At 50.1% G+C, this 24,017-nt stretch overlaps 1 protein-coding gene across 2 annotated transcripts in view; it reads right to left on the bottom strand.

The window, feature by feature from the left end:
- Positions 1 to 23,810, bottom strand: part of PLEKHH3 (pleckstrin homology, MyTH4 and FERM domain containing H3) — a 57,609-nt gene extending 33,799 nt beyond the window's left edge. Inside the window, exon 1 of one of the 2 annotated variants that reach the window (XM_075580188.1) lies at positions 22,546 to 23,810. In XM_075580188.1, the coding sequence (XP_075436303.1) occupies positions 22,546 to 22,689 (144 nt within the window). In that variant the 5' untranslated portion in view covers positions 22,690 to 23,810. Of the gene's footprint in view, positions 1 to 22,283; positions 22,421 to 22,545 lie in introns of those variants that run through there. The other variant, XM_075580190.1, reaches the window with a different exon arrangement.
- Positions 23,811 to 24,017: the final 207 nt, after the last annotated feature.

Raw genomic sequence — 24,017 nt, 5'->3', positions numbered from 1 at the left:
TGGATATAACACGCCCTCTCCGGACATGTCACATTCTGCCGCGTCAGAGACAGCTCCTAAACAGAAATCTGGCGGGGGGGGGGGGGGGGGAGGAAACGTCCTGTTGCTATGACAACAGCCGTGACGTCACGGCTGTCGGGAGGAGGGGGGGGGGGGGCAGAGAGGTGGCGGAGGTGGCAGTCCCACGTGCTGCCTTGTTTAACCCTTTCCGCTCCCTGGGATTGGGGGGTGGTCCTTGCGTCGGCGCTGGCCTGTGAAGTGGGCGGCAGCTCTCCTGGTGACCTCGGGCAAGGTCACATTATCTCGCTGTGCTGCAGGCACCGATATTAGATTGTGAGCTCTTGGTGGGAAGGGGACTCCTCCCTTCCAATGGTGCATTTGTGTGCAGCTTAACCCTCCCCCCACCGCCCAGTATTATTATATTCCCTGTATGGTTATTGGAAAGCACTACACGCACACGCATGTATATTTATACACATATATATATATACAGTATACACACACACATATATATATATATATATATATATATATAGACAGGGGCTAAACAAGAGAATTAACCTGCATCGCCACAGCATAACACGCGGAACAAGGGACGGTCCTGTCGGCGAACATTTCTCGGACTCTGGCCACAAGATGAACGATCTGAGGGTTGCCATACTCAAAGGTAATCTCAGAACACCGAAAGAGAGACGGTGGCATGAATACAAATGTATGCAACTGTTTGGGACACTTAGCGGTGGCCTAAACCGAGACCGCAGTTTCATGAGTCATTACTGACATGAGAGAACGCTCTTCCCATGAGTGCTAAAGGCCATGTCCATACATACTGCGATATATGAATGCACACACAGCTGTCTCTTACACATACAAATACTCCATGTTATTCCATCCCTATACACCAATAGGGACCACATAGTATCTGCACACACTTTTAGTAATGCAACACCCTCTTACATTTCCACACCTACCCACACCCTTGATATACACTCCCACTCCACACACCTTTTGTAAAGCGCTGTATACACTGTGGGCTCTTCATTCATTTATATTTACACTAGCTGAGAGACCCGGCGTTGCCCGTGAGTTAAATTTCCCGCTATGAGTGAGGGAGGGGGAGGACAGTGGACAGGAGGGGTAGGGGGGGACGACAGTGGACAGGAGGGGTAGGGGGGGACGACAGTGGACAGGAGGGGTAGGGGAGGACGACAGTGGACAGGAGGGGTAGGGGGGGACGACAGTGGACAGGAGGGGTAGGGGGGGACGACAGTGGACAGGAGGGGTAGGGTGTGAGTAGGAGCGCCGGGGAGTGAGGGAGGTGAGTGTGAAGTGAGTAGGAGCGCCGGGGAGTGTTTTGTGTGTGTGTGTGTGTGTGTGTGTCCGAGGGGGAAGAGAGTGGCAGTTGGGTGACGTCACACCCACCAATCTGATTGGCCACAGGCTGAGAACCAATCAGATTCACCGCAGCTACTACCAACCATTCGATTTTATATATTAAGATAGATAATATATAGATAGATATAGATATATATATATATAGATATATACACACACTCAATTTAGATCACAAGTGATCTATGGTACAAAAATAGCAAAATAGTGTAGTTTCATCTTAGTGCCGCTCGTGGCTCCATCACACGGAAACTCCCGGAGACTTTAACGCCAATATACCGTACCAGCCCTATCATCCTTTAGGGAGTGAAAGAGGTGAGATTTAGGGACTCTGCCCCCCCCCCCCTCCCCCAATATGTCATTTTAACCCCTTGAGTTCTGGAGAGAACACTGCACCAGAGTGCCACGGCTCATATCTATATATATATCTCTGAGAGCCATGGCGTGACCCGATCTGGGAAGCGATGGCGTGACCACGATGTCATTGAGGAGAATGCACGGACGCAGAACGCAATTATAACACAGAGAAAGCTCCGTGACGCAGCCAACTACACCATGGAGCCGCTGGAGTGCTCAGATCCCATAACGGCATGGCGCGCCCAAAGGGTCCAATGGAAAGAAGTTCATGGCGCGTCCAAAGGGTCCAATGGAAAGAAGTTCATGGCGCGTCCAAAGGGTCCAATGGAAAGAAGTTCATGGCGCGCCCAAAGGGTCCAATGGAAAGAAGTTCATGGCGCGTCCAAAGGGTCCAATGGAAAGAAGTTCATGGCACACCCAAAGGGTCCAATGGAAAGAAGTTCATGGCGCACCCAAAGGGTCCAATGGAAAGAAGTTCATGGCACGTCCAAAGGGTCCAATGGAAAGAAGTTCATGGAGCGGCCAATGGAAAGAAGTTCTGATTTACAGCGGGCAAAGAAAGTGCTTTCTTCCATGTAGTAACAAAGGACGGGGAGGGAGTAGATGGTATGATACCTTTTATGGGACCAACAGCATATAAATATAGATAGTATATCAACTCCTTGTTGGTCCAATAAAAGGGTACCACCCCCCTCCTCCCTCTCTCTTCTTTGTTACTGATTAACAGTATATATCAGTGACACTCCACTGAGCTTTATGAGACGCTGATGCCAAATCAGTGAGTGGTCTGATATTAATAGATATTTACGTGTATACCCATACAGCTCTAGGCGTTCGGAGGGCACGCCAAAGAGGGTGAGTAGGTGTGCCTGAGGTGGGTGCCGTGTCTATGTTACACAGCAAATGAGCTGGCCCGCAACGGGTTACTCGACCCTTCACCGGCGTAGCGTAGAGACGGAAGATCAGGTTACTGCTTTGCCCCGACTCTGTGCCGGAGAAGTGAAGGTGACACGGGCTATATTTAGCTCCGTGTCCCATCTGCCCCCACCAGGTGTTAGCACCTCCATCCAAAGCCAAGGCAGGTGGCCAACGGGCAGGACCCGGTGTCTAAATTTAAGAGACAAGTCGGCACTTCAAAAGAGGGGGGCCTTTCGGGTCCTGCACAAAAAAGGGTGTCAAGATTTGTCACACCTTCTGGACGTGCCAAGGCAAGTTCGGGTAGGCTTGCAAATCTCCCACTTCAGAGGCTTTGCGTTGCGTCTCAGATCGCTCCAGCCGGGATTGGACGGGCGTATCGTTCTTTCGTCGGCTTTTAAAATGCAAGGCGTCGTATTGCACAGGGTATACAACACGGACATACCAGTGGGAACAGTCACCATGTTTTAGGACGTTGCAACTGAAATGAGCACAATGCATCATGGGAAACTGCGGGAGGATTTGATGGCAAACTCTTCCATTCTGATTATAAACAGGAAAAATAAGAAAAATTTGTCTACGCAAAAAAATAAAACTTGTGTTTTCCTTCCCTATCACAGAACAATAATTATATGTGTCTGCGCCACTTGGCAAAAGGCTAAAATTAATAACTAACGAATTACTGTGCATGTTCCCCTTGGAAAGAGTTTCCCTCTACGATATCTACACTTCTGGTATAGGGCGACATGGGCGATATCATTAGGTGCAGCTTTCGCTCCCCTCGGACGAGGTCACTGCCCTCACTTGCCAGGGACAAGCCAAGAAGCAGGGAGGCGGGGACAGGCAGCAGAGGATTCTGGGAGACGACATTTCAGGCACAGTCTCTCTCTCTCTCACAGAGCAAGCCATCCTGACAACAACAAGGGCGCATAAAGTCAGTAGATTCAACGTTTCCCCCTCCCGATACCTTCAGGGGTCCAAGCGGCCGAGAGTCCCTTTGGACTTCTTTGGGGATTCTCGTCCCGAAACCCGGTGCCAACGGGCCACTTTGGAGTATACAAAAAATGGACCCCCCTCTCTTCATGCTTTGCCCGCCCGCCCGTCAACGCAAAGGGGTTCGGGGCCGCAGTAAGGCAAACACAGCAACGGACCAGAGGTTATTTATTTCCCCTACTACTTAGAAAACGAAAGAGTTGGGTGACAGCACACACACACACACACACACACAGAGACACACACACACACAGACACACACACACACACACACACACACACACAGAGACACACACACACACAGACACACAGAGACACACACACACACACACAGAGAAACACACACACACACACACACACAGAGACACACACACACACACAGACACACACACACACAGAGACACACAGACACACACACACACACACACACACACAGAGACACACACACACACACACACAGATACACACACAGACACAGAGACACACACACACACACACACACACAGAGACACACACACACACACACTCACAGACACACAGAGACACACACACACACACAGAGACACACACACACACACGTTGCACAAATGTAGTTCTCGGATCAGTTCCTGTGATCTCTCTGTTGCATGTGCCCGGTCCCCTGCCAGAGAAGGATGTGAAACTTCAGCAGCGAGAACGACTTGCCGAGATTAACCCCGGGACCTTCCAGTGCCCGACTTTTCCCGGTAGCTACCCTTTTTTTTTATTAGGTTCCCCCACCCCCTCCGAAATAACCTCTCACCTACATCTGCGGCACCATCAACCAAGATCCATTTAGACCAGTGGTGTTCGAAACTTCTAAACCTTGATAACGGATCCACCTTGAGAATACCGGTGAGCGACCATAGCCGCATCCAGGGGGGGGTGGGGGGGTCACGGAGCGATCAATGACCTTGTGAATGCAGGTGGGGTGACCTTCAGCAACTCCGGGTCATGCGTGACGGCTGAGATCACTGCTTCACTATTCAACCCCCGCGTATCACAGGGGGATTTCGACGGCCATTTTGTTTCCCCTGGAAGGGATGTATCTTAGGAACTGGGGAGCTTCCCCGGAGCTGAGAAGTATAACATTTAATAACATGGGGTTGGTAATTGATCCGCTGGCGCCGTCACACGTCCGCAGAACATACGGTACGTGGAAAACCAATGTTTGGAGAAATAATTGCCGCCGCGTCATAGAAAACGCCTCACTGCGATCAGCGAGGCTTCAGTTAATGCTAAAAATGAGTCTAGCTCAGGGAGAAGCTGTCGCACGTTAGTGTCAGATGCTACAGCGCGTGTGTGTGTTTACATATTATATAAAGTAAAACGTACTGTAATATACATAAATAATATTTTAGTTGACTGGCTATGCATCTTAACCCCAGGCTGTGCTGAAAAGCAGTGCAATGCAGCAAGCTTATAGGGGGTCCATGTCAAAATGGATTTGAAGCAAGCAAAAGGTGGCACGGTGTGCTCATGTGCATGTCATTTCCCAGAATCCCTTGCTGCAGTGGGAGCACTGTATGCTGGGGATAATGGTGAAAGGTAGGGCTGCATGTCATTTCCCAGAATCCCTTGCTGCAGTGGGAGCACTGTGTGCTGGGCGATAATGGTGAAAGGCGGGGGCTGCATGTCATTTCCCAGAATCCCTTGCTGCAGTGGGAGCGCTGTATGCGGGGTGATAATGGGGAAAGGCAGGGCTGCATGACATTTCCCAGAATCCCTTGCTGCAGTGGGAGCACTGTGTGCTTGGTGATAGCCAATAAGGAATATCACTTGTGAGCACATTCACATGTCTTAGGCCTGGTCCCCGCTTGCTACTGCAGCGCCCGCTGTGGCGGACGCTGCAGGGACGAGAGCCCTCCCCTCAATGGCGCTGGGCCCGCTGCGAGGGGGGGCAGCAGCGCTGCGGCGAGAGTTGCTCCTGCTCTCAATAGAATTGAGAGCAGGACTCGCGACGGAGCGCTAGGCCGGTTCAGCCAATGAGGGCGAACCTGCCGGGTGACGTCATGGACGCTCCCCCGTCACGCCACCCCCCCCCCCCCCCGGTCTCTCTTCCTGCAGCTCACTGCAGACCGGGGAATCGGCTGCACGCGCCGCCATCCTCGCGGGCGCGCGTGCAGCGGAGGCACTGGGGCCTTAGACAGGTCTGCAGCCCTGCCTTTCAACCATTATCACCTAGCATACAGTGTTCCCACTGCAGCAAGGGATTCTGGGTAATGACGTGCAGACCTGCCTTTCAACCATTATCACCTAGCATACAGTGTTCCCACTGCAGCAAGGGATTCTGGGAAATGACATGCAGCCCTGCCTTTCACCATTATCACCCAGCATACAGTGCTCCCACTGCAGCAAGGGATTCTGGGAAATGACGTGCAGCCCTGCCTTTCAACCATTATCACCCAGCATACAGTGCTCCCACTGCAGCAAGGGATTCTGGGAAATGACATGCAAATGAGCACACAATGTGTCACCTTTTGCCTGGAATATCCATTCACATGGAGCCCATTTAATCTGATGCACACACGTGTACGTATATATCACACACACACACACAAATATATATTTATACACACACACACACACACACACACACACATATATAAACCCTTATTCTGCAAGGTGTAATAACCGCAGCTGACGCGCGATTGCAGGAAAATCCCCGTTGCGCCCCCCCTCCCCCCGCGCCCATCACACCTTCCAGAATGAAGGGATGTCCTCACCTGACAGCGAGGGCCACACACGCCGTCTGGCGTGACTTGGCTAGTAAGCCACTTCCTTACAATGGAGAAGACCTGAGCACAGCAAACCCTATCCCGTCCGACTGGTTTGTGCCCCGTCGGGGGGGTGGGGGGGGTGGGGAGGAGGGCGGGGGGGGGCGTTATATGATGTCACTGCCGCTCCTTATATTATTCTCATAGTAACACTGGCAGATTCCATTGTGCGCAGATTTCCTTTACTTACTGACAGCACGCACGCACACCTTAACCTCGCCAAGTCAGGTTTCAAGGATATCCCCGCTTCAGCGCAGGTGGCTCAATCAGTCCCCGCTTCAGCGCAGGTGGCTCCAATCAGTCCTTGCTGCAGCACAGCTGGCTCCAATCAGTCCTTTGCGTCCCCCCCCCCCAACCACCCCCACCGCGGCGGTAACTGCGCACTCGGCGCACGCAAGCCTTTCCGTCTCCCGCGGGAAGCCGACCGCGCAGACTGAATACGCAACCGGGCGATGTAGCGAGACTCCCCCGTCCTCGAGGTGGGAGGAGCAGAAGTCCGGGCGCCAGAGACCGTCTCTGCCACGATTCCGCTCCGGGACGCCGTGGATACGCAACCGAAGACAGTTAGCGTAACTGCGCCGGTCTGTACAAAGGCAGGGGAGCGCAAACTTTTTGATCTGTGTCCCCTTGCCAGTTCCCCCTCTCTCTCGCCCCATCCCCCCACCCTGCTTGTGAGCGACGTGATGTCACGTGACCCTGTTTCCATGGAGACGGCCGCGTGACGGCACCCCGCATGACGCTGCGTTGCCATGGCGATGCGTCACCGCGTCTAAATCAAGGAAAGTTTTATTGTTGCAGGGGCCTCACGTGATCCCCTCGGAGAAGAGCGCGGGACCTCTGCAAGCGCCCGCGCACCCCCCCCAAAAAAATCCAGTGGGGCGCACCGCTGTACTAAGGCATCACAAACAGGTGGGGTTTTTTTGACCACATGGGATTCTCATAAACCGCGCTTGTGCGCTAACCGTTCATTTCTCCGTATGCGCCATCATCAGCAAATAATAGTTGTTTTTTTTCGGCGCACAAAAATTGACCGTAGAAAAACACCCCCAAAAAAACCACACGTTTCCGTGCGCCAAAAAAAAGTGCGTCAAAAGCGTCCGTCAAGTTCAACTTCCTGTACACCCTAACAAGCCCGGTAATGACGTTATCGCAGAACGACGTTCCCCCGTTTCGTGCGTTTGGACGCCACGCGGGTGTTTTCGTGACGCAGGTTACCAAGATGTCTTATTTTCACCGTATTCCTGTTCTAACGGATGATACACTAATCCAGTGGGTTTCAACCAGGGATCCTAGGAACCTTAGGGTTCCCCGGGCGTCCCTAAGGGGTTCCATGTAATGTTAAAATTGTACCAAATACAGAAGAATTTACAATGCATCTGATCTCAGACGCGCTATTAGAGAGGGTTGGGGTTCCTTACAATGCATCTGATCTCAGACGCGCTATTAGAGAGGGTTGGGGTTCCTTACAATGCATCTGATCTCAGACGCGCTATTAGAGAGGGTTGGGGTTCCTTACAATGCATCTGATCTCAGACGCGCTATTAGAGAGGGTCGGGGTTCCTTACAATGTATCTGATCTCAGACGCGCTATTAGAGAGGGTCGGGGTTCCTTACAATGTATCTGATCTCAGACGCGCTATTAGAGAGGGTTGGGGTTCCTTACAATGTATCTGATCTCAGACGCGCTATTAGAGAGGGTCGGGGTTCCTCACAATGCATCAGATTTCAGACGTGCTATTAGAGAGGGTTGGGGTTCCTTACAATACATCTGATCTCAGACACGCTATTAGAGAGGGTTGGGGTTCCTTACAATACATCTGATCTCAGACACGCTATTAGAGAGGGTCGGGGTTCCTTACATTGCATCTGATCTCAGACGCGCTATTAGAGAGGGTTGGGGTTCCTTACAATACATCTGATCTCAGACACGCTATTAGAGAGGGTTGGGGTTCCTTACAATGTATCTGATCTCAGACGCGCTATTAGAGAGGGTCGGGGTTCCTCACAATGCATCAGATTTCAGACGCGCTATTAGAGAGGGTTGGGGTTCCTTACAATACATCTGATCTCAGACGCGCTATTAGAGAGGGTCGGGGTTCCTTACAATGTATCTGATCTCAGACGCGCTATTAGAGAGGGTTGGGGTTCCTTACAATGTATCTGATCTCAGACGCGCTATTAGAGAGGGTCGGGGTTCCTCACAATGCATCAGATTTCAGACGCGCTATTAGAGAGGGTTGGGGTTCCTTACAATACATCTGATCTCAGACACGCTATTAGAGAGGGTTGGGGTTCCTTACAATACATCTGATCTCAGACACGCTATTAGAGAGGGTCGGGGTTCCTTACATTGCATCTGATCTCAGACGCGCTATTAGAGAGGGTTGGGGTTCCTTACAATACATCTGATCTCAGACACGCTATTAGAGAGGGTCGGGGTTACTGAGAATGTCACATAGCGCTCCTTAACCAGAAAAGGGTTGGAAACCCCTGCCCTAATCATTGGTATTTTACCCCCACTAGTCCCAAATAAAAGTAATGTCACTTCCAGCAATCGGGTGTCCAACATCACGCGATGCGTTCCACGTCATCTCAAACAATGGCCGGCGTGTCATAGGTGTAAGCCACTTAACGACCTTCACGCCTACGACCTTCACATGCATGACGCACATTTGATGAAGGTTGGCATTACTCTTTAGCACTGACATTTTGATGCACCCAAAAATAAATATATATATAAGTATATATAAGTATATATATATATATATCTCAATTATAATCTTAGTGCATAGCCCGGCGAAGAATGATATTCACACCGAAAGACTTTTTAGAGTTGCAATATCCTCACGGAAACCGGAGGCTTCATCAGGTCCTCTGTCCTGTGTGTAGGTCACTCCCTGTCCCTTTAATATGTCACTATCTCTTCCCGACTGTCCCGTTCCCAATAAAAGACGATACACAGGCCAGTGGACGGCCTGTATTTCCAACACACTGTCCGTGCCAAGCTGCCTGTAATGCAGGCCAGCTGCAGAACCGCAGGGCTCTCAGGCAGCCCAGCTCCACGTAGCTCTCAGGAAGACTGGCTCCAGAACCGCATAGCCCTCAGGTAGACCAGCGCCAGAACCGCATAGCCCTCAGGTAGACCAGCGCCAGAACCGCATAGCTCTCAGGCAGGCCAGATGCTTTTTTTTATTTGGAACTAACAGATGTGACATTAAATGAAATCTTCCCCAAACCCCCTATTCTTGTGTTCTGGCAACCACCAAACCTCAAACAGAAATTAGTCAGCAGGAAACTTCATAACGAACTTAAAGACACTGATAATGGCACAAAACCGTGCAACAAAAGCTGCAAACTCTGCAAACATATATGCCAAGATCCCACAGCCAGTCACAACAATAGAACACTCAATGTTAAAGGATCATACAGCTGCACATCCAGGAATGTGGTGTATATGATTCAGTGCAACTAATGTGACCAAGGATGCTACATTGGGGAAACCAGCCCAAAACTACAAGGCAGAATGAATATGCACAGACACTCTATACTCCATCACGAAGAAGGAAGATACTGCTCACCTGTGGGACATCATTTCTCACAACCAGATCATTCCATAAATGATGTAAAAATCAAAATCCTCAATGGGATGTTTAAACGCCCCCAAGAACGGAAAACATCTGAACTCCGAATGATAAGACTCTTTGACACCAAAACAAGAAGACTTAATGCGGATATCAGAATTATTTGTAATTACCCTGCCTGCCTCTCTGCAAATGTTCTTATCCACACCTTCCCCCCCCCCCCGCACCCTCCACCGTTTTATTACCCTTTCAATGTCTTCAGGCATCCCTTTCTCACCCTACCTTATCTACATCTGTTTTTGCTTTGATTTGTTTTCTTCCTGCTCTCCCTTACACCGTTTTAGCCATATTCCTTTGCATATCAGTATTGCCGACCTGAGGAAGAGAGGAGAACTCTCGAAAACTTGTCCTCTGACATAAATTTTTAGTCCAAATAAAAAAGGTATCACCTAATACTGAAGGATAGATATTATCCGCTATAGACCCAGGCAAGCTTCAGACAATGCATAGACGTATGGAGAGATGCATGCTGGTTATTATCCGGAGAGAGAGGGAAAAAGAATGAATGGTTTCGAAAACCAAATACAAGTCTGTGACAAGGGGGAAGAAATGAAAATGGCGGTGGGCCGGACATATCGCAAGAAGAACTGACCATCGTTGGACAGAGATGGGCCTCGACTGGATTCCCAAGAGAGATTAAAAGGCCGACACGACGAACCAAAGTAAGATGGGAGGATGAGATCAGAAGATGTGTGGGAGCGACGTGGAGAAGAGAGGCTGTAACCGCAGGACCTGGGGATCACTGGGGAGGCTTCATCCAGCAGTGGGGAGACACGGGCTGGAGAGGATGGGATGAGGGAATGTGTGGGAGCGACGTGGAGGAGAGGCTGTAACCGCAGGACCTGGGAGATCACTGGGGAGACTTCATCCAGCAGTGGGGAGGCACGGGCTGGAGACGATGGGATGAGGGAGTGTGTGGGAGCGACGTGGAGAAGAGAGGCTGTAACCGCAGGACCTGGGAGATCACTGGGGAGGCTTCATCCAGCAGTGGGTAGACACGGGCTGGAGAGGACGGGATGAGGGAGTGTGTGGGAGCGACGTGGAGAAGAGAGGCTGTAACTGCAGGACCTGGGGGATCACTGGGGAGACTTCATCCAGCAGTGGGGAGACACGGGCTGGAGAGGATGGGATGAGGGAATGTGTGGGAGCGACGTGGAGAAGAGAGGCTGTAACCGCAGGACCTGGGAGATCACTGGGGAGGCTTCATCCAGCAGTGGGGAGACACGGGCTGGAGAGGATGGGATGAGGGAATGTGTGGGAGCGACGTGGAGAAGGGAGGCTGTAACCGCAGGACCTGGGAGATCACTGGGGGCTTCATCCAGCAGTGGGGAGACACGGGCTGGGGAGGACGGGATGAGGGAATGTGTGGGAGCGATGTGGAGAAGAGAGGCTGTAACCGCAGGACCTGGGAGATCACTGGGGAGGCTTCATCCAGCAGTGGGGAGACACGGGCTGGAGAGGATGGGATGAGGGAATGTGTGGGAGCGACGTGGAGAAGGGAGGCTGTAACCGCAGGACCTGGGAGATCACTGGGGGCTTCATCCAGCAGTGGGGAGACACGGGCTGGGGAGGATGGGATGAGGGAATGTGTGGGAGCGACGTGGAGAAGAGAGGCTGTAACTGCAGGTCCTGGGGGATCACTGGGGAGGCTTCATCCAGCAGTGGGGAGACACGGGCTGGGGAGGACGGGATGATGATATATATACTTATGTGAGACAGGAAAAAAGCATGCCACTTAGAATGAAAGGATACCAGTATTAATACTGATAACGTACAATAATTTTGTCCAAATGCATAAGGAGGGTTAGTAGGCCTACTAAATAATACAATATATAAAAACATATTTGGTTTTAATAAATGACAATAAAAAGTAATAAATGAAAAATAATAATAACAGATGGTTACTATAAAATAGCAGTAGTCCAATTGGTTAGTAATGCTACTAGTCCAAAGTTGCGGAAATATAAATATATATATAATATAATATATAACTAGCTGATATACCCGGCGTAGCCCGGAGGCAGGGAGGGAGGGAGGGCGTGAAAGGCAGCGGAAATATATATATATATATAATAATAGCTGAGAGACCCGGCGTTGCCCGGGATTTAATGTTCTGGCTCCCCCTCTCTCTCCGCTCCCCCCTCTCTCCGCTCCCCCCTCTCTCTCCGCTCCCCCCTCTCTCTCCGCTCCCCCCTCTCTCTCTCTCCCTTCCACTGTCACCCCCTATCTTTTTCCCCCGTTCACAGCAATATGCCCTCCCCTTCACAGCTCCGTTACCCCCCCTGTTCACATCTCTGGTCCCCCCCCCCCAGTTCACATCTCCGATTTCCCCCCCCCCCCCCACACCGTTCAACACTTTGTTTCCCCCCCCCCTCCCCTGTTGCCAGCTGGGATTCCCCCTGTGTGTTTGGCAGCTGAGCTGACTGAGGGGGAAAGTGTGTGTGTCAGTGTGTGTGTGTCAGTGTGTGTGTGTGTGTGTGTCAGTCAGTGTGTGTGTGTCAGTCAGTGTGTGTGTGTGTCAGTCAGTGTGTGTGTCAGTCAGTGTGTGTGTGTGTGTGTGTGTCAGTGTGTGTGTGTCAGTGTGTGTGTGTGTGTGTGTGTGTGTGTCATTGTGTGTGTGTCATTGTGTGTGTGTATCAGTCAGTCAGTGTGTGTGTGTGAAGGAACTTCTCAAGGAGAGAAAGATGCGTCGCACAGCACAAAAATAGATGAAGGCTGATGTGGGATAAAAATAAGCTTTATTTGCACAAGGTGCAGGCGAGTCCTCTTTACGCGTTTCGGCCTGGAAGGCCTTTGTCAAAAGAGTGTGTGTGTGTGTGTGTGTGTGTGCGTCAGTCAGTGTGTGTGTCAGTCAGTCAGTCAGTGTATGTGTCAGTCAGTGTGTGTGTCAGTCAGTGTGTGTGTCAGTCAGTGTGTGTGTCAGTCAGTGTGTGTGTGTGTCAGTCAGTCAGTCAGTGTGTGTGTCAGTCAGTGCCAGTGCAGCGGTCCCCAACCTTTTCGGCACCAGGGACCGGTTTTGTGGAAGACAATTTTTCCACAGACCGGGGGGTATGGTCTCGGGATGATGTCACAGTGTGTGTGTGTGTGTGTGTGTGTGTGACAGTGTGTGTCTGTCACTGTGTGTGAGTCACTGTGTGTGTGTGTGAGTGTGTGTGGCAGTGTGTCTGTCACTGTGTGTGAGTCCCTGTGTGTGTGTGTGTGTGTGTGTGTGTGTGTGTGTGTGTGTCTGTCACTGTGTTTGAGTCACTGTGTGTGTGTGAGTGTGTGTGGCAGTGTGTCTGTCACAGAGCACTGCCCTGAGGAAGGTCCCTGTGAGGACCGAAACGTTGGTCTTGTGAGTAGAGCGGGAGGGAGTGGAGCGGGAGGGAGGTGAGTGGAGCGGGAGGGAGTGGAGCGGGAGGGGGGTGAGTGGAGCGGGAGGGAGCGGGATGGAGTGGAGCGGGAGGGAGGTGAGTGGAGCGGGAGGGAGGTGAGTGGAGCGGGAGGGAGTGGAGCGGGAGGGAGGTGAGTGGAGCGGGAGGGAGTGGGAGGGAGGTGAGTGGAGCGGGAGGGAGTGGAGCGGGAGGGAGGTGAGTGGAGCGGGAGGGAGGTGAGTGGAGCGGGAGGGAGTGGGAGGGAGGTGAGTGGAGCGGGAGGGAGGTGAGTGGAGCGGGAGGGAGGTGAGTGGAGCGGGAGGGAGGCGAGTGGAGCGGGAGGGAGGTGAGTGGAGGTGGAGGGAGGTGAGTAGAGCGTGAGGGAGGTGAGTGGAGCGGGAGGGAGGTGAGTGGAGCGGGAGGGAGGCGAGTGGAGCGGGAGGGAGGCGAGTGGAGCGGGAGGGAGGTGAGTGGAGCGGGAGGGAGGTGGAGGGAGGTGAGTGGAGCGGGAGGGAGTGGAGCGGGAGGGAGGTGAGTGGAGCGGGAGGGAGGCGAGTGGAGCGGAGAGTGGAGCGGAGGCGGGGAGGTGAGTGGAGCATCGGGGAGGGGGGAGGTGAGTGTGATGGGGGGGGGGGGGAGAGGACAGAGAGAGAGAGGTGTGTGTGTGTGTGTGTGTGTGTGTCCGTCACTCCGCCTCAGGCCAATGAGAGGTGTGCGGGGGCGGGCGACCCAAGGGACCAATGAGATTTCCCCTAGGGACACAGTAGATGCAGACAGGCATACAGTGCTTTCACTAATATAGTATAAGATATATATACAGCTCAGCCCCCTTATAACGCTGCGCTTGGGGTCCAAGGAATCACACCGCGCTATAAGCGGATGGCGTTAGAAATAATGTGCATCTGTATACATTGTACAATAAAGTATTTAAGACGCCAATAACCGTGTTGTAAAGTATTCCTATGTACAATAAATTGGGAGCCACGCTTGCAACGCGCTATAAGCGGATCCGCGTTGTAACGGATCGCGCTATAACAGGGTTGAGCTGTATATATACATACATATATAATAATTAGCTTCCTTATACAGTACTTTTAATGGATGGGCTTCCGGTGGAAAATGAATAAATCCCATTATCTCTGAGAAGAAACAGCTGTAATGATGGCGTATAAGTCCATGATATTAATGATCTAGTTTCAGTACATTGTAATACACACAATGTTTATTATCACAGAGAAGAGGTCTTAGCTACCCCCCTCGCTCCTCTGCGTGTGGATTTAACTCCTCCTGTGCCAAAGGGATTTAATATGTATTAGGGGTAACCTTATTAGAAAAAAAAAAGAAGCCTTGCAGAGCGATATATGAAGTCACAGAGCGATATAATAACACGCAGAGAGATATAACACACAGCGACGTATAATAACACGCAGAGATATAAAATAACACGCCACAATGTGTAATAACACACAGAGATATATAATAACACGCCACAATGTGTAATAACACGCAGAGATATATAATAACACGCCACAATGTGTAATAACACACAGAGATATATAATAACACGCCACAATGTGTAATAACACACAGAGATATATAATAACACGCCACAATGTGTAATAACACGCAGAGATATATAATAACACGCCACAATGTGTAATAACACACAGAGATATATGAAGTCACAGAGCGATATAATAACACGCAGAGAGATATAACACGCAGCGACGTATAATAACACGCAGAGATATATAATAACACGCCACAATGTGTAATAACACACAGAGATATATGAAGTCACAGAGCGATATAATAACACGCAGAGAGATATAACACACAGCGACGTATAATAACACGCAGAGATATATAATAACACGCCACAATGTGTAATAACACGCAGAGATATATAATAACACGCCACAATGTGTAATAACACGCAGAGATATATAATAACACGCCACAATGTGTAATAACACGCAGAGATATATAATAACACGCCACAATGTGTAATAACACGCAGAGATATATAATAACACGCCACAATCTGTAATAACACGCAGAGATATGATATATCACTACAAATTATTATATACCTCTGAGAGTTAATTATATATCGCTATGAATTATTATATCATTCACCGATATATAACAACACGCAGAGATATATAATTCACAGAGAGATATATAACACGCAGAGCGAAATACCAACACGCAGAGCGATATCATAAGACATAACGACATGTAATAACATGCAGATATAATAACTCGTGGTGATGTGTAACACGAAGAGCGATATCATAACACGCCGCAATGTATTACATGTTGTGATATATAATAACAAGCATCAATCTATATTAACACGCAGAGTGATATAACAACATGTGGCGATATAATAACACAGATATATTACCTCGCAGAGCGCTATAACAACACGCAGAGCGATGCAATAACTCGCAGAGCGCTATAACAACACGCAGAGCGATGCAATAACTCGCAGAGCGCTATAACAACACACAGAGCGATGCAATAACTCGCAGAGCGCTATAACAACACGCAGAGTGATGCAATAACTCGCAGAGCGCTATAACAACACGCAGAGCGATGCAATAACTCGCAGAGCGCTATAACAACACGCAGAGCGATGCAATAACACGCAGAGCGCTATAACAACACGCAGAGCGATGCAATAACTCGCAGAGCGCTATAACAACACGCAGAGCGATGCAATAACTCGCAGAGCGCTATAACACGCAGAGCGATGCAATAACTCGCAGAGTGCTATAACACGCAGAGCGATGCAATAACTCGCAGAGCGCTATAACAACACGCAGAGCAATGTAATAACTCGCAGAGCGCTATAACAACACGCAGAGCGAAGCAATAACTCGCAGAGCTCTATAACACGCAGAGCGCTATAACAACACGCAGAGCGATGCAATAACTCGCAGAGCGCTATAACAACACGCAGAGCGCTATAACAGCACGCAGAGCGATGCAATAACTCGCAGAGCGCTATAACACGCAGAGCGATGCAATAACTCGCAGAGCGCTATAACAACACGCAGAGCGATGCAATAACTCGCAGAGCGCTATAACAAAACGCAGAGCGATGCAATAACTCGCAGAGCGCTATAACAACACGCAGAGCGATGCAATAACTCGCAGAGCGCTATAACACGCAGAGCGATGCAATAACTCGCAGAGCCTATAACACGCAGAGCGATGCAATAACTCGCAGAGCGCTATAACAACACGCAGAGCGATGCAATAACTCGCAGAGCGCTATAACAACACGCAGAGCGATGCAATAACTCGCAGAGCGCTATAACACGCAGAGCGATGCAATATCTCGCAGAGCGCTATAACACGCAGAGCGATGCAATAACTCGCAGAGCGCTATAACAACACGCAGAGCGATGCAATAACTCGCAGAGTGCTATAACACGCAGAGCGATGCAATAACTCGCAGAGCGCTATAACAACACGCAGAGCAATGTAATAACTCGCAGAGCGCTATAACAACACGCAGAGCGAAGCAATAACTCGCAGAGCTCTATAACACGCAGAGCGCTATAACAACACGCAGAGCGATGCAATAACTCGCAGAGCGCTATAACAACACACAGAGCGCTATAACAGCACGCAGAGCGATGCAATAACTCGCAGAGCGCTATAACACGCAGAGCGATGCATTAACACGCAGAGCGCTATAACAAAACGCAGAGCGATGCAATAACTCGCAGAGCGCTATAACAACACGCAGAGCGATGCAATAACTCGCAGAGCGCTATAACACGCAGAGCGATGCAATAACTCGCAGAGCCTATAACACGCAGAGCGATGCAATAACTCGCAGAGCGCTATAACAACACGCAGAGCGATGCAATAACTCGCAGAGCGCTATAACACGCAGAGCGATGCAATAACTCGCAGAGCGCTATAACAACACGCAGAGCGCTGCAATAACTCGCAGAGCTCTATAACAACACGCAGAGCGCTATAACAACACGCAGAGCGATGCAATAACTCACAGAGCGCTATAACACGCAGAGCGATGCAATAACTCGCAGAGCGCTATAACAACACGCAGAGCGATGCAATAACTCGCAGAGCGCTATAACAACACGCAGAGCGATGCAATAACTCGCAGAGCGCTATAACAACACGCAGAGCGATGCAATAACTCGCAGAGCGCTATAACACGCAGAGCGATGCAATAACTCGCAGAGCGCTATAACATCACGCAGAACGATGCAATAACTCGCAGAGCGCTATAACACGCAGAGCGATGCAATAACTCGCAGAGCTCTATAACAACACACAGAGCGATGCAATAACTCGCAGAGCGCTATAACAACACGCAGAGCGATGCAATAACTCGCAGAGCGCTATAACAACACGCAGAGCGATGCAATAACTCGCAGAGCGCGATAACAACACGCAGAGCGCTGCAATAACTCGCAGAGCGCTATAACACGCAGAGCGATGCAATAACTCGCAGAGCGCTATAACACGCAGAGCGATGAAATAACTCGCAGAGCTCTATAACAACACGCAGAGCGATGCAATAACTCGCAGAGCGCTATAACAACACGCAGAGCGATGCAATAACTTGCAGAGCGCTATAACACGCAGAGCGATGCAATAACTCGCAGAGCGTTATAACAATACGCAGAGCGATGCAATAACTCGCAGAGCGCTATAATACGCAGAGCGATGCAATAACTCGCAGAGCTCTATAACAACACACAGAGCGATGCAATAACTCGCAGAGCGCTATAACAACACGCAGAGCGATGCAATAACTCGCAGAGCGCTATAACAACACGCAGAGCGCTGCAATAACTCGCAGAGCGCTATAACACGCAGAGCGATGCAATAACTCGCAGAGCGCTATAACACGCAGAGCGATGAAATAACTCGCAGAGCTCTATAACAACACGCAGAGCGATGCAATAACTCGCAGAGCGCTATAACAACACGCAGAGCGATGCAATAACTTGCAGAGCGCTATAACACGCAGAGCGATGCAATAACTCGCAGAGCGCTATAACAATACGCAGAGCGATGCAATAACTCGCAGAGCGCTATAATACGCAGAGCGATGCAATAACTCGCAGAGCTCTATAACAACACACAGAGCGATGCAATAACTCGCAGAGCGCTATAACAACACGCAGAGCGATGCAATAACTCGCAGAGCGCTATAACAACACGCAGAGCACTGCAATAAATCGCAGAGCGCTATAACACGCAGAGCGATGCAATAACTTGCAGAGCGCTATAACACACAGCGCTAACAACACGCAGAGCGATGCAATAACTTGCAGAACGCTATAACACGCAGAGCGATGCAATAACTCGCAGAGCGCTATAACAACACGCAGAGCGATGCAATAACTCGCAGAGCACTATAACACGCAGAGCGATGCAATAACTCGCAGAGCCTATAACACGCAGAGCGATGCAATAACTCGCAGAGCGCTATAACACGCAGAGCGATGCAATAACTCGCAGAGCGCTATAACACGCAGAGCGATGCAATAACTCGCAGAGCGCTATAACAACACGCAGAGCGCTGCAATAACTTGCAGAGCTCTATAACAACACGCAGAGCGCTATAACAACACGCAGAGCGATGCAATAACTCACAGAGCGCTATAACACGCAGAGCGATGCAATAACTCGCAGAGCGCTATAACAACACGCAGAGCGATGCAATAACTCGCAGAGCGCTATAACAACACGCAGAGCGATGCAATAACTCGCAGAGCGCTATAACATCACGCAGAGCGATGCAATAACTCGCAGAGCGCTATAACACGCAGAGCGATGCAATAACTCGCAGAGCTCTATAACAACACACAGAGTGATGCAATAACTCGCAGAGCGCTATAACAACACGCAGAGCGATGCAATAACTCGCAGAGCGCTATAACAACACGCAGAGCGATGCAATAACTCGCAGAGCGCGATAACACACAGAGCGATGCAATAACTCGCAGAGCGCTATAACAACACGCAGAGCGATGCAATAACTCGCAGAGCGCTATAACAACACGCAGAGCGATGCAATAACTCGCAGAGCGCTATAACATCACGCAGAGCGATGCAATAACTCGCAGAGCGCTATAACACGCAGAGCGATGCAATAACTCGCAGAGCTCTATAACAACACAAAGAGTGATGCAATAACTCGCAGAGCGCTATAACAACACGCAGAGCGATGCAATAACTCGCAGAGCGCTATAACAACACGCAGAGCGATGCAATAACTCGCAGAGCGCGATAACACACAGAGCGATGCAATAACTCGCAGAGCGCTATAACAACACGCAGAGCGATGCAATAACTCGCAGAGCGCTATAACAACACGCAGAGCGATGCAATAACTCACAGAGTGCTATAACACGCAGAGCGATGCAATAACTCGCAGAGCGCTATAACAACACACAGAGCGATGCAATAACTCGCAGAGCGCTATAACAACACGCAGAGCGATGCAATAACTCGCAGAGCGCTATAACAACACGCAGAGCGATGCAATAACTCACATTGCGCTATAACAACACACAGAGCGATGCAATAACTCGCAGAGCGCTATAACAACACACAGAGCGATGCAATAACTCGCAGAGCGCTATAACAACACGCAGAGCTAATAATAATAATATTTGGCGTTTATACAGCGCAGCAGTGTAAGCAGCATAGTACGTAGCCCCTACCCCTGCCCCGCAGAGATTGCAGTCTGATGCTGGCGATCTCACTTAGATTGCAAGCTCTTGGGCGCAGGGGGACACCTTTTTCCTCATGCTCCTTTATTCCTATGGTGTCTCCTATGACTTGGTCACGCGTGTTACTGCTGCGTACGCAGCTGGCGCTCCACAATTAAAGATACACACACACATCTCTGCCAGTTCCCCGTCAGATAAGCTCGCCAAACATCCGACACAACCCATGACAAATTATTAACACAAACACCCACTTACATCACATCTGCTGCTTTATCACTTAATCATCGTTCTTAGACGGCGCGTTAATTCCGTGACGACCCCCCCCCCCAAAAAAAAAACTCTCCACGAGGGGCCAGATCAGAAAACCTTTAGGGGTAGAAGTACCACCAAAAAACATATTAGAAGTGGTCCTTTTAGATAAACTTGAAGACCGTAAAAAAAAAAATCCACATTGTGTTCCCATTACGAGTGTGGTACTGCGTACCCTCCAACTGCACTTTTGGGGGGCGGGGAAATCACGTAACCCCATTCGTACTTATTCCACAGAAAGTGGAGCGGTTGCGGTAAATGTGCCTAAGGTAGTCCACTCCCGTTGGATTGGTTGGGAAGCTCTTCCGTCCACCAGGAGAAGATGGACCTACAACGGGACGCAGGTCTACGTGCAACACGTTGGAGGGGTCTTGGGTCATACCAGTTGCTTGGGGCAGAAGAGAGTCAGAGGACCATGTCCCAAGGCTCTTGGCCAAGCCTCGTTGGGCTAACGTGTCACCAGTTGAAGAGCCATGCCCCTACGACGTCCTTCGGAGAGGACACCTCTGGCATTTTGACCGGCATGTCAACCCTTGTTGATCCGATCCAGTTTCCAGGCTACCTCGACCGGTTTTGTTAATAGACGTGAATCAAAGCTTTTCTAGATCATCAGTGATCACAGGTGGCGGTTGGCTACTAGGAGGTGCTGGGGGGTATGGGGAGGGGGGGTACATGTTTATTTAAGCCGAGGGTCTGGCTACCTTATTATTTAGAAAGGATGTCACACTTTCTTTACCCCTCTAAAATAGTACTTCCAAAAGAGTTTTGGAAGTTTTTCTTGAAATCCGGCACTGAAATACATACAAACAAACACACACACACACATACATATACTGTACACACACACACACACACACAGCGATAGATATATACAACTCAACCCCCTTATAACGCTGTGCTAGGGGTCCAGAGAATCACATCGCGCTATAAGCGGATCGCGTTAGAAATAATGTACAGCTGTATGCGTTGTACAATAAAGTATTTAAGACGCCAATAATCGTGTTGTAAAGTATTCATAAATACGATAAATTGGGAGCCACGCGTGACTCGCGTTATAAGCGGATCCGCGTTGTAACGGATCGCGCTATAACGGGGTTGAGCTGTCACACACACACTTATATATATCTAATATATATATATATATATATATATACACACACACACACACACACACACACACACACACACACACACACACACACACACACAAAGAAATAAGACAAGCGCAGCAGGGGTAAATATCAGATAATATATTACGGAGTAAAAAGCAACATCCAAAAATTTACAACGGGTTAAGTGCAGGTGCGCGTTATCGGGAGTCCGGCAGGTAACGGGCGCCAGTGACGGAATGACAGAGACGTCAGATGCCCGGTGCGCTATTGCCAATGCTTCTAACCACCAACAAACGCCACCGAGCGCGACGACAGGGGTGCTCGTTGGCAACGCGTTTCGCACGTAGAACGCGCTTCCCCAGGAGGTCTCCAGTGTAAGTTTTTGATGTTACTTTTTACTCCACAATATACCGATATACTGTTGGATACCTACCCCTGGCTTGTCTTATTTCCTGTCTTCATTGGAGAGCCCCGACGGAAAACACACACACGCACGCACACACACACAAACACACACACACACCAAAAAAATCAACCCAACCGCTTTAGAAAACCAGTTACAAATGAAAGATCAAACAATACAATCTCATATTGACATTTTAGAGCGTAAGCTCTTTGGAACAAGGACCGCCTTCTTGTTGGCGCAACTAGTCTTAAGTGATATGTACTCTCCTTGTTATACCATGTTACGGTTCACTCCCTCCCACGGTGTGCTGCGCCACGGCACGTGTCAGCGCCACGCGGACCAACGGCGATAACGAGGCAAGCGGGTCTCGGCATGTCCCCCTTTCAGCATCCATAGGAAACCTTTCAACAAAGCCACATCCCAAAGGGCGAGGCTTGGTCTGAGGCACCCCAGGGAGATACAACCCCCCTTTCCGTGACAGACACAGTGCTCTGGCACCGAAACGAGGTTCTAAAAGGCAGATCCAATGAGGACTCACATGTTTGCTGCACATCTGGGCTTCCGTGCTCTTCATCTCAAAGGATTCGTCCTCGTCCTCCTTCTCGGTGTCCCCATACTCCCGCCCCAGGAGGGTGAATCCGTGCCTGCAGCATAGCCACCACCATAGCCCCTGAAGAGGCATTCAGAAAGACCCCCCCAGTTTCTTCCCCCACCCTGTCCTCTCCAGGTAGGGAGTTGAGGGGGGGCGGATTGGTTCACATCTGAGGCGTCCACCTCACCCCTTACTCAACACAAACAACAAGGGGGGTGAGGGGCAGTCAAGTCTGGTGCTGCCAAGGGTTTCAAAAGGGGACGGGAGGGGGGAAATGTTGCAATGGGGAAAGTTGGGTGCACAGGAAGATTCAGATAGGCTGGAATAAGGTGTGCAAAGAATTTGGGGTGCAAGCAGCTGCAATCCTGTTGGCTGGAAAGATGGGGCGCACAGGCAGAATTTGGGGTGCAGTGGATGTGGTCCTATTGGCTGTGCACAGACAACATCCGACAGGATGGAATGATGGGTGCCCCGCTGGAATTCGGAAGGCGACAAGAATTAGGGGGTGCGCACGTTTAAAAAAAAAAAGATTAAAAATTTTTTTAGGGGGTGCGTAGTTATAATCCGAAGGATATTTTGTAATCCGTTAAAAATTCAGGGATGCCGGTTCTGCCCATGTGATGGGAATCTGCCAAACCCGCTCGGGTCGCGATGGCGCACATCTGGAATAACAGGCGCACCACTGGAATCAAAAAGGGGTGATGATCTAGAACTAAAAATACCAACAAACAACAAAAAAAAAGGGGGGGGGGTCCTTCTGCTGCAATCTTGAGGTTCACAGCTGGGTGCAGAAGGTGCTGTTGCTTGCTCGGTGTCTCAGCTGCAATCTTGGGGGTGCAATGCCTGGATGCACATGAGAAGGGGGCACCGTTGGTGGAACCAGGCAGGGCACAGTCACAAAGGGATCCAGCTGTATAATTGAGCTGCTCTGCTGCAGAAATAAGGAGTCGTTACCTTATCTGCTGCAAATCCAGTGGCAACAGCACGATGAACCTCCTCCCCCCCAAAAATTCCCTCTTGCATTAAAATAATAATAATAATAATAATCTCCTTTATTCCCTATAAAAAGGCTGGGGTCCCAAGTGCATAGTGAGGAGAAGAGGGGGGGGGTGCTGTCTGGCTAACTACTTCCTGATGCATAAGGAAGAGAGAATAAAGGGAGAAGGAGGAGGGTGCCAGGAGAGGAAGGGAGGGTGCCTCCCCCTTCCCCCAAATACAGGGAGTCTGACATACTCAGATATTAGGCAGAGGGGAAGGTGGGGTGGCGAGCGGACCAATGGCAGGCCAGGCTCTGGCAGCAGGGGTGGGGCTCCTGGCCAATCAGGGCTGGGGAGGTGTGTGTGTGTGTGTGTGCCTCAGCCTGCAGCATGGTTGCATCTTGTGCTGCTGCCGCTGGCAGAGATTATGGGGCAGGAGGA

This window comes from Ascaphus truei, chromosome 23 (assembly GCF_040206685.1).
Source record: "Ascaphus truei isolate aAscTru1 chromosome 23, aAscTru1.hap1, whole genome shotgun sequence".
NCBI lineage: Eukaryota > Metazoa > Chordata > Amphibia > Anura > Ascaphidae > Ascaphus > Ascaphus truei.
This window is presented reverse-complemented; position numbering and strand designations above follow the sequence as displayed.